At 39.9% G+C, this 16739-nt stretch overlaps 1 protein-coding gene and 1 non-coding gene across 4 annotated transcripts; both read right to left on the bottom strand.

Annotated features, from left to right (window-relative positions):
- Nucleotides 1-220: 220 nt before the first annotated feature.
- Nucleotides 221-293, bottom strand: trnar-ccu. Its single transcript has one exon. It is a non-coding gene; the product is annotated as a tRNA-Arg (tRNA).
- A 686-nt stretch (nt 294-979) lies between these two features.
- On the bottom strand, nt 980-15200 carry fybb (FYN binding protein b). 3 transcript variants are annotated; one of them, XM_047570615.1, is made up of 19 exons: nt 14988-15200; nt 9539-10532; nt 7496-7628; nt 7302-7375; nt 6886-6908; nt 6059-6114; nt 5600-5732; nt 5340-5499; nt 5064-5184; nt 4061-4080; nt 3833-3905; nt 3579-3665; nt 3060-3100; nt 2552-2630; nt 2366-2459; nt 2095-2257; nt 1954-1987; nt 1836-1867; nt 980-1733 (listed from the first exon to the last, which is right to left on the bottom strand). In XM_047570615.1, exons 1-19 carry the CDS (start codon nt 14988-14990, stop codon nt 1711-1713), a joined length of 2343 nt encoding a protein of 780 aa, XP_047426571.1. In that variant the 5' UTR covers nt 14991-15200; the 3' UTR covers nt 980-1710. The 3 variants fall into 3 exon arrangements, 2 of the variants coding, with proteins under 2 accessions (XP_047426571.1, XP_047426570.1); XM_047570614.1 differs by lacking the exon at nt 3579-3665 and having other exon boundaries at nt 14988-15171; XR_007110916.1 differs by lacking the exons at nt 980-1733; nt 1836-1867; nt 1954-1987; nt 2095-2257 and having other exon boundaries at nt 2387-2459; nt 3562-3665; nt 14988-15173.
- Between the last annotated feature and the right edge of the window lie 1539 nt (nt 15201-16739).

Raw genomic sequence — 16739 nt, 5'->3', positions numbered from 1 at the left:
AAATATATAAATTGTCAAACTCTTTCCAGCCTATATGTGAGCCAAAGTCTTCCCAGAGGTGCAAATTAATTTAGAGTTGTAGTTACAGAGGCTAAGGAACACTATACCATTTGTATTTGGGCTGAAATCTGAATAAAACTTAGCAGAGGATGGTTTCAATCCATCGACCTCTGGGTTATGGGCCCAGCACGCATCCACTGCGCCACTCTGCTAGAGAAACCACCCCAGATGGGACTCGAACCCACAATCCCTGGCTTAGGAGGCCAGTGCCTTATCCATTAGGCCACTGGGGCTCTGATGCACTAAAAAGACACCTGCTGTTTCGACAAACGTCCTCTAACTACTAAATACTACTAATGTACATTGTTCACTGTGTTATTTATGACAAAACACTTATGCTTCATTCGTCCTTTACCCCCTATGACAACTACAGAACCCCTTTAATGTAAATATGAGGTAAATATGGACTTCAATATTAGATGGTAAATTAGACAATGAGAAACACTGCACACCATTTAATCAAGAGCGCTAATAGGCAAGAATTACCCACCACAATGTTTCTGTACAGACATGGCAGCAGAAAAACATGATTATTTCAGTGCTCATCGGCTCCTCCTTGGCTGAGTTTGATGAAGCTTTTAAAAATAGTCTAAATGTTGATTAAGTCTGATCTTTGTTTTTTATTGTGCTATTAAGTCTGATCTCTATAGTAATGTATCAATGAATTCCAGCAGACTAGACACACACTTGCTACTTCTTTAGGTGAAAACGGCTGTAACAGAACAGTCCTACACTTAATGTTGGCTTCATGAAGGTTGCGGTATTCAGCATTGGGCTATTTTGACAACCCCATTTTAGTCCGTGTGCTTGGCTAAATAACAGAAACACTTAAGTGTGTAATTCACCCTGTGGTTTACAGGCATCACATATCGGTGCATGTTGGTGAGAGACCAACTAAAACCAAAGAATCTACTTAGGAAACTGGAGCAGTGTCTTTATTCTCTTTATGGTAGCTATCAGTTTGCTTTAACAACAGGACAAACAAAAATGACATATAGAGAAAATGCATTCCATAGTAGTATAAACAATTTGTGAAAAGCATTTTGGCACTGAAACAGCTGCTGAACACTTACTACTTACTACTTACTACACCTCGAAACACACCTTACAAGCAGTTACAATTTCAGCTGGTTGAAATAAAATGTACATACAATATTATATTGCAGACATCAATCCAAAACAAAATTGCAGTTTATTAATTTAATAACTGAAGCCATTCTTGCGATCTTGCTACAACATAGGAGGGTACATATTTAAATAAAGACAGAGCAAAAGAGGAAAAGAAAATGAAGAACATAAACAGAAATATTCAAATACTGCTGTTCCAATAGATGTTTCCCACTTTGCCGATGTGCTGCAAGCAACGCACCTACCTTTAAATAGACTGGCTTTGCTTCTGTTTTGAGAAAGAAAACAGTACCACGTTGTTCAAAAATGACTTAAACTAGCCTTCCTTCCACATATTCAAATTGCCACCCACACATCCAAATCAGATATTAATAAATAACGAGGTGAAAATGGCAATTCAGTCTGATTATCAGGCTAACAACAGGCAGCTCCCAGTCTACTCTACCAATAAACACAATAAATAACAAAACAAGAAAATTAGCAATATCGGTGTAAGACAGTCAGGCCCATGCAGGTCGTTTCTCAGTCGTTGTCGTAGATGCAGTCTGAAAAGGAAATATAAAACCAATTAGAAGAGATTAATGCTCTGTGAAGTTCTGATCTGCAGAAAACTGTCCATTCATTAAATAATAATGAACTCAGCATACCATCTCCAATGTCATCATAGATATCTCCATCGCTGTGAACAAAAACCCGACAGTCAGTACAGACTACACACTGATTAGTTTCTCTATTGACGTGCATGTAAAACTTTGTTGTACGTACTCTGAAACAATGTGGGCGGTCGACACGTAACCAACTGTAAAATGCAGATTCGAAAGTTTAGATGCAAATTTTGCAGAATGAAAAGATTTCTTTAAAAAGAAGTAATGATCCAGAGCTGGGTAAGTGTGAAGAGATACTCACACTTGCCGTCATCATTCCGACAAACCAATTTGTTATCCACCGGTTTAACGATGACGTCCAGTTTCTCCCCCGCTTTTATCGCCAGCTCCTTCCCGCTCCACTTCTTATTGGTAAGTGTGGGGACGATGGTCACTTGGTATAGCACCTGTATCTCTCCCTCATACTGTAAAGAGAAAATTACTTTTTAAACTTTAACTTATATGAAACTGTTCATGGGAATATATTGCTGAGCAGGTAGAGGACTCAAACTACGAGTTATATAGTCACAAACTTTAAACTTTTTCCTGAATTCCTTCTCCTCTTTCTCAAACTTCTTCTGCTTCTTTGGGTCCATTTCGTTGCCTTTGCCCTTCATGACCGGCAGGCTTCAGTGAGACATAAACGCAAGTGAGAGGGGGAAGCAAGTGGTTGGCAATGAATAGCTGTTCATTTTTCTGTTAGGCTGATGTGGCTGTACCTGCTCAGTGGTGGAAGGGGAGGCGCGCTTTGAGAGTCGACGTCGTCGTATATCTCCTCGTCGACTGCTCCTGGATGATCTGTGTTAGCGCAAGAAAAAGAAATCAAATGAGGCGTTTGTCGTCATCTGTAAATACACATAAAATAAAGAAGTGAGAAGCATCTGCAGGTGACAGACATACGGCAGCTAATATGTTTCATGAACCAAGAAACCAAAAAAAAAAAAAAAAAAGAAATTTACATATATAAGCCTGGGCAGATGTAAAGCCACTGAAGTTTATTTAAATTGCAAATATGTCTCATGTTATTAAAAGTATAACTCGCTAAACACCACCACCCACTGCGGCCACAGGCTATAATAACACTATGGTGGTAAATGCCATAGATTTATCTGTCAAAGGGAGGCGCATGTGCCTTTTTGCAACTTAATCTTGATGTTATCACAGAAGTCGGTAGATCAATTGCGTGTTCAAGTATCGGTACAAAAAAAAAGTAACAGTGAGCTGTACCTGAATTTCCATCTGCTGTGAACTGGCTGGGCGGAGGCACTCTGGCACGACAGAAAAAAAACCAATAAATCTATAAAAAGTTTCGTAATTCATATGAATTAAACGGATGTAAACTGGATATAGCAGCAAAGTCATAGTTATAATTAACTTTTTGGGTCAGTGCTCTGGTTAAAACATGCTTTTGAAGGTGTTAGCAGTTAACGTCTTGATTTTCTGATTAAGTCATCCATCAGTCACCCACAGGCACTGGTGATTAGTGAAATCATAGATGTTACACACACACACACACACACACACACACAAACACATATATATTGGACTGTTAGATTTTCAGCCTCTCAGAGTACAATAATCAATCTGCAAATTAAGATCCGTGTTCAGTGTTATTCAGACCAGCAAAATCACCAAAAATCAGCATTCAAAGGCAGCGTCAATCCGCAGAGTGACGACTGAGAGGTTAAGGGTTAACGGCAGGGGACAGAAGATCTGTGATCAGTCTTACTACTGAGTGTATTTTACTCTTTAGTGCTGGCAGGACGTCTGTTTCGCTCAAAAATCCGCAGGAAGTTACGGGGCTTCATAGAAGAAGACCTGGCCTGACCTGGACTAGAAAGCCAACCAAGGATGAAAAGACCTGCATTTCATTTTGAGTCTTTCCTGATATGTTTCCTCATTTAGTGTTTGTTCTGGTGTAAAAAAAGTTCAGGCATATTTTACTGAAACGCTCATTCCTTGGTTACTCATTCCTTGTGAACAACTAAATAATCTCCCACCTGACTTCCAGGTTTGGATCGACGACATCATCATATATTTCTCCTCCGTCTCCTGGTAGCGGGGGTAGGACAACTATGACAAGCACAGCACAATGTAATCAGCAACTTGTTTTTATCTTAATAAAACTATTCTTGCATTCTTATTTATATTAACAGATACAGCAAAGAATGTGACATTAGAATACGATTTAAAATGATGATATTATGGCTATAAAATTGCACTCATACCTCCTGGTCCTTTGTTGCCACTGTACAGAGAGAAAAATGTGAGATATAAGCATGGTTAAATCAGAGAAGCGATCCACCTAGCTGCCACGTTCAGAAAGGCATTACAGCTTAATGAGTATGCACGTGACGTTACCGCAGGCGAAGTTTCCATGGTTACGGCCACTGAGTGGCAAAAAGTGAGAGTTGAACACGGAGATTAGCAGCATTAGTTTGAATCGTAGGCTTTAAGAGCGTCTACATTATGCAAAATAATTTTTGTAATATATATATATTTTTTTGAAAAACATCTCCGACTCCCACAGAGCAGAGAAGTAAATGGATGGGCTAACTTACCATACGAAGAAACAACTGGAGTGCACGTACCGTTACCGAAAGCTGGAGTTGTGGTTCACACTTAGGTAATATTAATTTATGCTGTACTATTTCATGAAGTAAGTTGCTTCTTAAGCTACGTTCTGGGGGGTTGTTTTGGCGTAGTTAGGGCTGACTAACTATTTCAGTTTCATAATAAATAACAATTAAATAATAAACGGAATATTTGTGATCACTCCTGTCATCCTTTTAACGTCCGGTCGGACGCTACAGTATTGTATGGCTAACGTTACTTCTCAATAAAGCTCTCAGCCTTAGCATCTTTTATTTAGCTACATTTATCATAACTGAAATGGCCTAAAACTAAATTGAACTAAATAAAACTGAGGCCAAGCCACTTTTCCAGATGGTTCAGATCCAGGTTCGTATGGATCACTGCCGAGTCCAGTTGTGCATAATTTGATTTGATAATCCACATTTTTTCTGGTTTCACTGTATTTACTGATGCATTTCGCTGTTTTTGCCACTCAGGGGGCGTGGCCCCGGGCGGCAGTGACGTCGGTGCATACGCTCACGCTCAGTTTACGTTTCCTGTTGCTGTTTTAAGGGGGTTTTCAGTGAGAAAACACTTCTCCCACCCATATCCTATCCATTCTTACAGGCATGTAGTATTATTTCACGTTCTTGGTACCTGTTATCTGAAGGTGCCACATCGATGTCATCGTAGACCTCAGGCTCATATGCCGGCTGAGCCTGACGAGACTTCAGCGTGTTAAAGTCAATTTCTACTGTTGTGGTCTTCACATAGCCAACTATAAGAGCAAAAAGAAATGTTTGGGTGATTTATTGTCTTTATTTTAAAATCACAGTTTTATGATGTATTTACAGGTGAGACTGAAAACACATGACATAAAGGAGGACAGGTGAAAGATGACGAACCACACTGAAGGAAATACAGTAAACGTACTTGAGCCATCTTGCGTCCTTCCCAACCATTTCCCCTCTGGGTTTCCCTGGACACGGATGATGTCCAGGCTGTCTCCCTGCTTCAGAGCAAGGTCAGTCTTAGTGCCTTTGCAGTCTGAACGGGCCTTTCCTTGGTGAATGACCTCCAGGGGGCCGGTCAGCTAACACACACAAGCAGGAATAAATATTAATAATTATGAAATAATGTAGAACGATGAAAACCTATATATCCATTAGAGACCTCTAGTCTTGTCCACTCACTTTGAATTTCTTTCTGGCATCTTGTTCCTTCTTCTCACGTTCCTTCTGCTCCTTCTTCTCAGCCTCCAGTCGCTTTTTCTCCTCCTTCTCATCTTTCTCTTTCTTCTTCTCTTGCTTTTGATCATTTATGTCCCTTTTGGCATCGAGAGCACAGAGGAGTTGGCAAACTTATTAGAAACACGCTCAGGAAGTCTCTAAAACATGCAAGATACATCTAAATGCAAATTGTAAAATGTAATATACAAAGGTGGAAGATGACAAAGCAGAATACCCAGTAAACATATTAATATACTGCAATCCAAGTTTATCTGCTTCTTTATTTGTAGCAATGTTAAGTGTAGACTTGTAGTGTTGTAAAATAGCCACCAGAGAGTAGTGTTGGTAAATTTCCGAACAATTGAACTGAGCTTGAACCCAACACTATGATATTTAAACATGTCCACCCCAACATTGTCATACCATCGTTCATCAAGATCCTCGTACATCTCTCCGTCTTCATCGTCCTCATTTTCCTCCTGAGCAGAGAAGATGCAAAAGAAAACAGCAGTAACAACTGGCCTCAATTCACCTTGAGTCTTTCCATCATGTACTATAACAGAAACACCTTTTGCATTTTTGAACATGCTGTTGAATGAGTATAATAACAGTAATGAAGCTTAGCTTTAGCGCAGGACTGAGAATGCATTAGTTTTCACTTTGTACCCAGTGTTTGGCACATAAGCGCATTTCCTACTTTCACTTTTTGTAGCCTGTAGATATGCCGCATTCCTAACTTCTGTTTGATTGACTGCTATTTCTTTGCAGGTGAAACATCAAACATCCCTCTTAATGTGTTCTGATGTCGAATCAAATCACCTTTATTAGCCATGTGCAGTATGAATGTACAGTGGGGGAAATAAGTATTTGATCCCCTGCTGAATTTGTAAGTTTGCCCACTTCCATAGAAATGATCAGACTCTGGTTTTTATGGTTGTTTACTGGTTATGGGTATAGACAGAATATCAGTCGAAAATGCATAAAAAACACACAATCTAAAAGTTATAAATTGTTATGTATTTTATTAAGGGAAATAAGTATTTGATCCCCAACAATTCACTTAGAATTCAGGCTCCACATGCGCACCGATTGGCTGGTGCGCATGTGGCACACAGCTGTGCTCAGTCAACTAATTACCAATACTCCTGATCTTAACTCGTCATGTATATAAAGCACACCTATATATAAAGTGTCTGTCTACGTGTGACATGCTAATGCTATGTAAATGAAATTAGTTCGGCATGTCTCACCTTTCCCCTCTGACTTGGGTGGCCTGCAGAAGAAAGAATTGAAACAGTAAAGCAGTATTACAAAGGAAGTGGATCGTATAGAAATATCTACCATGATAACAATCTTAAGTCTGACTGTTTTTACTCAGAGAGGTGCACAGTGTTATCTTGGACATCTTATCTGTTGTTTTTTGTCAAACATTGTGTATATATGAAATAAGTCAAGACAACTATTCATAGAGCCTGAAATTTTGCTGGGGGTTCACCAGCAGTATATACTGACTAAAACAGTTCCTTTCATGTGTGTCTTCTAGCGTGTAAATATGGTACAAAGTTTCGCATCACAGGCATCTTCTGATGTCCTGCGGTACTAAAACCCCAAGGGCCTAGATAGACAGTAGTTGTTTGATGCCACCAGCTAATGCACAGTACTGAACCTGCAGATGGTGGTAGTGGCGGAGGGGCGCTGTTGAAGTCATCAACATCATCATAAACCTCTTCTTGCTGGTTCCTGAAGAAGAGCACAGTATGCGATGGATGTTGTTAACTTTATCCAGACATTTACCCACCATAAACGTCACTTATCAGTGTGTTTGTGTGAATTGTGAGGGCATGAGTGCGTGTGACTGACATGGTTCCAGGGTGCCGTGGAGGCAGACTGGGCAGCGCAGTAGGTGGGGGTTGAGGTGGGGTTGTGTGGTTGCTGTGGTTGCTGAGATGTGAGGACAGGGGAGTTGGTGTGTTGGGCTTCTTGAAACCTGGGCCTGAAACAAAAAACACAATGTAAGTAAACACATTTGACCTATTAAGAAAGTAGAGAAATGGCAAGTAAAAACCTCATAATATCAATAAAATAGGCAATATAAGTTTAAAGGGAAGAATAAGAATGAGCTTTGTTTCTCAAACCATAAAAGTGACAAAAAAAAGAAATAATAAATATATCAATAAATAATCATATATCTATATCAGAAATGTTCTTATATATGCCCTCTAGTATTTGTCCATGTCTTATGATAATTTTTAACAGCATCTTTGCTCCACCTGCACATACATTTAGACCAGGTGTGTGTTTCTGAGCAGAGCTTCTCGTTCGAGAGCGATCTCTCTTTGTTGAACTTACTTCCCCATGTGGTGAAACCAACTCAGCTGAAAGAGTGGAGAGCGAAGGGGGAGGAGAAAAGAGAAACTGGACAGGGAACTTAGTCCACGACGAGCAAATAGAGGAACCAAGTAGGTTTCCGTGACTTTGGTCTTTTATCTGAGCTCTTTAACAGTTGTGTAGCTCATGCTAATTTGGGACGGAACAGCCACAATTCAAATTCAGAAACTAACACACTGAAAATGTAACTTTTTAATGCAATATATCATGCACAAACGAAGTCATTTGATTGTGCAACCGAAACTGCAGGCTACACGGCCAGAGTCACCAAAACCACACAGGCTTGTGAAACATATCCCCTTTCACATATCTGAAATACCCTGTCTGTTCAAAGCAGGGTTGCAAGTGATTATAGAGGAAATGCACTTGAGACATCAAGGACAGAGGAACGCTGTTTTTAGAAAGTCACGAGACCTTCAAAATATTTACTGCCCTACACCGTTTAATCCAGTTGACGGGACAGGGACATTTACTGTATCTGGTTTGCTGTAGTTGTATGTTGCATGCTAATAGCAAGGGATCACAGACCTATGCACAACCCCCCAAACCCTACACTTCCCTGTCTGGCTCACTATTTTTCAGCTGTTTGCGCCAATTAGAGTTATTTTAATTCCAGTTGGAAATAGCTATGTTACATAATTTTTACATGCTCCTATGCCCACACAAGGACAATGAGATTGGTCTGTGGCCATGGTTTTAACAATACTATCTTGATAAGTCTGTATTTCCCCTACATCATCATCATCACGTATTTTCTACATTCTATATTTTCTGTATATATAAATTTCGGTTTCTGAGTCAGGAATAGGTTTTGAAAGAGAAATTTATTTATCTCAAAACTGTTAGCGACGACCCCTGCAGTCATAAAAAGTAGTGAGTGATAGATCTGCATAATAAGCAGACGGGGGCGAGATTTTGATACTGGAAGCTTTCTGGTTTGCGTTTTTAGTCTGAAGAGTGTTGACCAATCGTGTTGGCGTAGGCTTCAGTTGCACGCAGGCCAATAAGCCACGTGTAAAGAGAAAGAGGCACGTTATACGCTTTCACCAAGCAATCTGCCATGCCGTGTTTGTCAAAAGCAAACACTAGGTACTACGTTACCACACTCTGTCCCGCTCAAAACGTCTTTCATCAACTCATGATAGCTTCAACTGATTAATCACATTTGTTTTTTTCTTTAAGGGTAAAATAAATCTCCACCCAATTAATAAAATCTGATTTGATTTATTAATTATAGTAATTTTAAACAGAACCCGCCTGGCTACACCAATAGAGGAACCTCTGGTGTATTTGAAAGACTGAGTGTCATTGGGTTATAAAGTAAGCCGGGATATCCTTCGACGCACTGCAGTTCTGCAGCTTGCAAATTAAAAAAAAAAAAAATTGTGTTCCCCTTAAAGCCATGAAAGCGTGGTGCCTGTGATTGCGCTTTAATGAACATGCCGTTGACTGAACACGCTCGCCGGACTTGTCGTCAGTAGCTTGTATTGTGTCACTATTACTGTTCCAACTTACCGTCACCAGAGGCCTCAGCAGATCTTTTAAAGTTCTCCAGGTTCACTTTGGGAGGTCGGTTCGGTTTGGCAGGAGCAGGACCCAAAGCTAAACTGTTGGGGAGGGGGTTACGTTTTGGGCCCGGAGTAGCAACACCGTTAACACTGCTGGCCAGAGGAGTGGGCTTTGATGGCTTCTTTATGCTAGGTTTTTTATTGGCTGGAGGTTTGGGAGGAGGAGCGGAGTTGGTAACACTTAGGGGCGGTTTGTTATCCCCATCATTGTCCGTCTGCTCGGTCTTGTCCTTCTCCTTGAACATATTCTGAGCACTCCTGAAGTTGGAGGGGGCCTTAAAAGCAGAGTTTGGCAGAGTTGAAGGTTTGTTCACAGTGTCTGTGTTCGCCCCTGTCGACACTCCTTCTTCATTATGCTGCCGTAGTTTTCCGATGCTGCTGCTCGGTTTTGTTTGCAAATTTGGTTTTTTTGGTGGCGTGTGGCTGGTGTTAGATGCTGTGCCCCCACCACTGTCTTCTTTTACCCAGCTGGGCTTGGAGGTGACCGCCGGAGAAGGTTTAGGAAAGCCAATTTTGGATTCAGACATGGTGGAGTTGAGGGCGGGTTTGTGGAGAGGAGGCTTCTGTGCAGGGAATTTAGTTTCACTGGAATGCGAAATGGGCGACTTCAGGGGTAGCTGCTTATTAACAATGGAAGGTTTGTTGGTGGTGTTGGTGTCATCATGCATGTTGGCGAACCTGTTAGCCAGGGCTTTCGCTTTGTTGGGTTCATGTGAGTCTGTGTCACTTTTATTGGATGCTGTGTTTTTCAGGAAGCTTGGTTTTACAGGACCACCGCTCGAGAGGCTCTCCAAGACAGGTTTCTTGTGTATGGCTGGGCCAGAGAGGGTGGGTTGCAGGGCTGGTTTTGGGCGACCACCAGGTGTAGAGGAAGTCTCGTCTGTACTTGACCCGCTCGCTTGGAAGCGAGCCATGATGGCCTTCACATCAGACTTGTTGTCCTGAGAAGAATAAAAGAGGATAGAGTAAGAATCCACGATCCAGACTGACAAGATGAAGGAGAAACTAGGTTGAAATAAGATTAGGCTGTGTATGTCGGAATATACAACTCAAGTCAAAAGAAAAAAAAAGAAGGTGTCGGAATAAAATAACACGAGATGCACACACACAAAAATGTAATAAGAGTTAAAAAAGGAACAGAAAGTTGCAAAACTTTCAAAAATACTTCATTTCCTCATGAGACATTTTCGTCTCTTAATTTGAAACTGCTTGTCTGGTCAGTGGACCACACGATTGGTGTGTTTTCTCTTTAATCACTCATTTAACCGGTCCGTTCGTTTCTCTCGGGTCACTAACACTATGCTCATAAACATAGAAACACATATAAAACGTTATCACAACCCTGAAATTCGAGCGGCACGGGTCATCCATTAACCCCAGAGTGCAGTGATGTTGAACTATGGTCATGGCCAGATCGTTTTATGACAACGTTCATGCTGGTAATGGCTTACTCTAATGGCCCAAATTTTATAAATGCAAATAAAGTTTCTTTTCATTTGCTAAAGTAAGACTCTCACCAACTTGAAATTGAATAAATTTGGACTTTCCCTTTGTACTTAAACGGGCAGAAGTCTGGCGGGATTATTCTTGCTCTGGAAATTCCAACATTTGAAAAGTAAAAAGTAATGAAAAGCAGTGCACTGCACCTTTATGTATCTCTAAATGGATAGTGAAATTTGAGTGAACGTTTCTTTTTGTTGTTGTTGTTGTTATAAGCAGACACATAGAGGTAGAATGATAAACTGTTGACCAGCACTAGCCTTCACTGCAGCTGAGAGCTATATAAATAATTTGATCATAAATGCATTAATTAATTACGGTATATACCTGGTGCAAATGTGTCAGTAAAGACAAACCAAATGGATTACTGTCAGGTATTAACTGTTGGGCCGTCTATAGAAAGATGTCTCATGAGTGTGAGGGATGACCAAGCGGCTTCATTAACCCTGGGTTACTTCCAAAATGATAGTGAAAATGGTACGTTTGGTCCAGTGTCCGTAAGGCAGATGTTTCACAAAGTGTCACAGTGGACAAAGTAGCAGCCACACCTTCTTCTTCTTTTTTTTTTTTTTTTAATGAGGCTGGTTTGACTGGAGTCAGACACTGTACCAGGAAATGGAGATAAGAGCATGAGGACACACAGCTACTGGTTTTCCACCTGCAGAGCAGCAAAAGTGACTATAAAACTATAGAATAGAACAAAGTACTGAGTGCAGCTAAATGGGAATTTTAAAGATGTTATATTGAATCATAATAACATTATGACCGAACCATCATGTTGAAGAAAATACTACAATGACAATTATTGTAATTTGTATTATTGTTATGTTCTATTATATTATGGTGAATTTAATCATCTGCATGCAAAACTTCGAGGTATGAGGCTGTTATATTCTGCCTTACTTATAAAAACATGGGTGTAGTGATTGTTTTTCATTGCTTTTATTTGTTTAAAAGAAGTTCAATCGTTGTCCGAATTATGTTCACATTTAGTTTTAGTGCTGGAGCACTTTCTGGAGCAAAGTTATTGGGAAATATTGTGGTTTTAGTTAAATCTTAAGGAACTATATCCTTCCATTTCAACTTTTACAGCATTTAAGACAACGATCCTCTCAGTAAACTGAGTGTGAGTTCGCTGCCCCATCGTTTGGCTCCAGTGTCACTTCAGTGGAGCCAGTCACATCGTACGGCTGTGACATAATGGAGTGTGTTGGCATAAAGACGAATGCGGCCGACACGAAATCAGAGGAAAAGAAACTGAAGAAATTTCCCTCAAAACTACTTCTGTTTCTCAACCGCAAACTAATTATTGCCCAGTGTGTTCTCTACCAGATGGTTGCACTTGCTGCTTTTTTTAAAATATGTGTGCGCTTCACTCGCAAATTTGTCAAAAATTTGCCACATACTGGAAATCAAGCTCAAAATAACTATACAGTGGTGTGATGAAAGTGCTGGCCTTCTTAATTGTGAAGGTTGTTTTTTTTTTTTACATTTTTGTTCAAGCAGTTTTAAATATGTATTTATTAACAGGGTTCAGCTAAGTGTTATGCTATTGATAAACTGTAGCTACAGTGTTGTGAAAAGGTGTAAAGGTGTGGCTCCATTCCTGATTTCTTATCACTTTGCATGTTTGTCACACTTAAATGTTTCAGATCATAAAACAATTTTAAATATTAGTCAAAGATAACCGAAGTAAACATAAACATTTTTAAATTAAGGTTTTGTATTATTAAGAGAAAATAAAATCCAAACCTACATCGTCCTGTGATTGAAAATTGAAAAGTGATTGTCCCCTAAACCTAATAACTGGTCGGGCCACTCTTAGCAGCAACCACTACAATAACTTACAATGAGTCTTTTCCAGTGCTGTGGAGCTATTTTGATCCACTCATCTTTGCAGAATTGTTATAATTCAGCCACACTGGTTCCAGCATGAAGCACCTTTTTAAGGTCATGCCACAGCATCTCAATAGGATTCAGGTCAGGACTTTGACCAGGCCTCTCTAAAGTCTTCATTTAGTTTTTCTTCAGCCGTTTCGAGGTGGACTTGCCGGTGTGTTTTGGATCATTGTCCTGCTGTAGAACCAAAGTTCTCTTCAGACAGATGACTGGACATTCTCCTTGGGGATTTTTTGGTGGACAGTAGAATTCATGGTTCCATTTATCACAGTAAGTCTTCCAGGTCCTGAAGCAGCAAACTAGCCCCAGACCATCACACTACTACCACCAGATTTTACTGTTTTGTTTGATGATGTTCTTTTTCTGAAATGCAGTGTTACTTCTACTCCAGATGTTATGGGACACACATCTTCCAAAAAGTTCAACTTTTGTCCCGTCAGTCCACAGAGTGTTGCAGACCATTTTTGTCCAGAATCTTTCTTATGGTGGAATCATGAACACTGACCTTAACTGAGGCAAGTGAGGCCTGCAGTTATTTGAATGTTATTGTGGGGTCTTTTGTGATCTCTTGGATGAGTCGGGCTGTCCTCTTGAGGTAATTTTGACTGGTCACTCCTGGGAAGGTTCGCCATTGTTCCATGTTTTCACCATTTGTTTGTGGTTTAATGGCCCTAGCTGTAGTTCACTGGAGTCACAGAAATGGTTATAAAACCACGTCTTAAGCTTTAGACGTGGTTTTATAACCGTTTTCAGACTGATAGATCTCAGTTACTTTCTTTCTCATTTGTTCCTGAATTTCTTTGGGTCTCGGCATCATGTCTATCTGTCGAGGATCTTTCGGTCTACTCCACTTTGTCGGCAGGTCCTACTGAAGTGATTTTTTGATTGACAACAGATGTGGGAGTAATCAGGTCTGGATGTGGCTAGAAAATCTAACTCAGGTGTGATAAACCACAGTTATGTTTTAACACTAACACTTTTTCACACAGGACCATGTAGGTTTTGCTTTTGGAGTACCTTAAAAATAATAACCTTCATTTATAAACTGCATTTTGTATTAACTTTGACTAATATTTAAATAGTTTGATGATCTGAAACCTTTAAGTGTGACCAACATGCAAAGAAATAAGAAATCAGGAAGAGGGCCAGTACTTTTCACACCACTGTAGCTACAGTTTATCATTAGCATGATACGTAGCGGAACCACGCTAATAAATACATATTTAAAACAGTTCGAATAAAAATGTAAAAACGCAACCTTCATAAAGGCACTATTTATTGCATTTTATGGTACAGTTTAGGTGGTTATTATATTGTTTTAGTGCAGGTTACTCGGAAACACATAAACTTGCACAGATGCACAACGCTGCCACTGTTTATTAGCTAGAAACACTTCAGCTTTTGGACCATTCAGCTGTTTTCGCTTTTGTATCAAATCTAAATATAATTGTCCTATCTTTGCAATTCTTATGCCTCAAGTATCACTTTAGTCCAGTGACCTGCTGAGGAATGAGATTCACCGCTCAAAACAAAGAGGAACCAGTTCTAGTGTGATGAAAATGCTGCCGGAGTTGCCTTGCTCAATCTACTTCTACACAAAACGCAGAACTGCCAGTCCTAGTTTAAAAGTCCTCTGCTTTTACACAACACATTTCAAGAAACTTGACAAAAAATGCCTTAAACATCAAGCACTACATTAAAAATGATGTTGCGGCTCTTAGGCAATATTTAAGAATAACTAGGGGCACGCGAATGGATACGATGACTTTGTAGATTGTGTTGAATGCTTGAGTAGAATTTAACAGCTTTTCCTCTTTAATACGTGATGTTACTTCCTTTAACATATAACTCATTTGTGTCCGAATGAATGAGCTTTACAAAGTTACTCTAAAAAGTAGAATTTGTAACTTCGAACTCTACACGGCCCCAATTCTAACATGAAGAAGGTGAGAACTATGTCACTGTTTACTTTATGTTACTTATTAAGTTGTACTCACCATGTTGAGGACAACAATCCCAGGCGCCCGTGCTGCGAATAGCTGGTGGCTTGAGTTTGTTGTGGGTCTCTGTGTGAGTTTGTGCCGCTGTTGAAGAGAGCAAAGTCCTGGCAGTATAGTGAATGACAAAGACTGTGGCAAAGAGCGGGTGTGAGTCGACGGGTTTGTCTGTGGGGCTATGTGCGCTTCAGTTTGGTCAGTGACATAAGCATCTGTCTACAACTGACTACTTCCTCTCTTACTAGTGCGAGTGTTTTGTGTGTATGTGAGTGTCACAGCCATCCTTATCGGTGTGTTTTGATCAGGTGGATTTGCCTATCCCTGGCAAACTCCCTGCACTTTCCTTCTGTGCTTAACAACCACTGTTAACTAACTTAAAAAAAAACGAAAAACAAAACACTGTGAGAACTGTTCCTTAGTGACCACACTGAACACACCACCACCAATAAGGTGATGTGGTTATGTTAATATCTGATGAAAAGAAGAACAAAGCAAAACAAAAAACAAATGTATATATATATATGTGTGTGTGTACATTCTGTCTCTCTCTCTCTCTCTCTCTCTCTCTCTATATATATACATATATATATTATTATATATATATATATATATATATATATATATATATATATATATACATGAATAATCAACAGTCTGAACTGCATGCTGGTGAGCTAAATGCTAACATTAGCATGTATGTTAACATGCTGACAATCCCAGTGATTCACAGCGTTTACCCAGTTCACCATCTAAGTTTAGCATGTTGAATAATATTTCATAAGTTACTCGAAACAGAGTTAAGGTTAAATCCAAAGGGATTACTGGTATTCATCACCACTCCTGTGTGGAGTTTGCATGTTCTCCATGTGCCTGCGTGGGTTCTTTCCGGGTACTCCGGCGTCCTCCCACTGTTGAAGCACATGCTCATTAGGTTAATAGGTGATTCCAAATTGTCTGATGGAAAAGACAGCTGAATGATGGCGGGTAGGGAGCAGGTCTACTTGTGTTCTTATAGGCTTATACAGCTTTTACAAACTACAGAAATCTCTGACTAAGATCAGCATCCAGGTTCCATGAGCAAGTTTGTTGCAATAACACTATTCGAGTCTTTAAAACAGTTCCAGTAGTAGCGTTGGAACTCAGGTATCTACAAAACCTTCAGTGGTGGTCGCTCGCTATATTTAACAGTCTTATTTCCCTGGTTGAGCAGGGAGTTCACTGAATTAGTCCAGTTCTCGCCAAACGAGTTTAACTGCGTTGTGGGATGCACCTGGCCTTGTAGTGAACAAGCTCGAGTTTCTTCCACCCGAAAAGTTTAAGTGGGGGAATTTCTGCGTGGAGTCATGGATTCATTTTGCCTTGCTAAGCTATTCCAGGCCAATCAGATTGTTCGGGCTGGATTTACGTGGTGATGGAGCTCATTTGAGAACAGCCAAACTTGTTGTTGTTGTCTTCAATGATATGGCTCTTATTGGTTGTAGGTTTATTCAGTTGTGTGAATATACTTTATATATATATTTTTTCTCTCTATTGGCTGAAACACTTTTATTGTGTGTTGTGTTACCAGTGTACTGTTTTTTAAGACCTTGACCTTGAATAATATGGAAGCCATTAGGGACAGTTTATCAAATCGTATCATTAACTTAGGCCCAGTAGTTTTGGGATAGTCGTGCAACGATATTTGGTTGATATTAATATTTTCTTCTTATGTAAAAGGGACATTTTACTTAAGTTCAGAAGGTTTTGCTTGAC

The sequence above is a fragment of the Mugil cephalus genome, chromosome 19 (genome assembly GCF_022458985.1).
Source record: "Mugil cephalus isolate CIBA_MC_2020 chromosome 19, CIBA_Mcephalus_1.1, whole genome shotgun sequence".
NCBI classification, from domain to species: Eukaryota; Metazoa; Chordata; class Actinopteri; order Mugiliformes; family Mugilidae; genus Mugil; species Mugil cephalus.
This window is presented reverse-complemented; position numbering and strand designations above follow the sequence as displayed.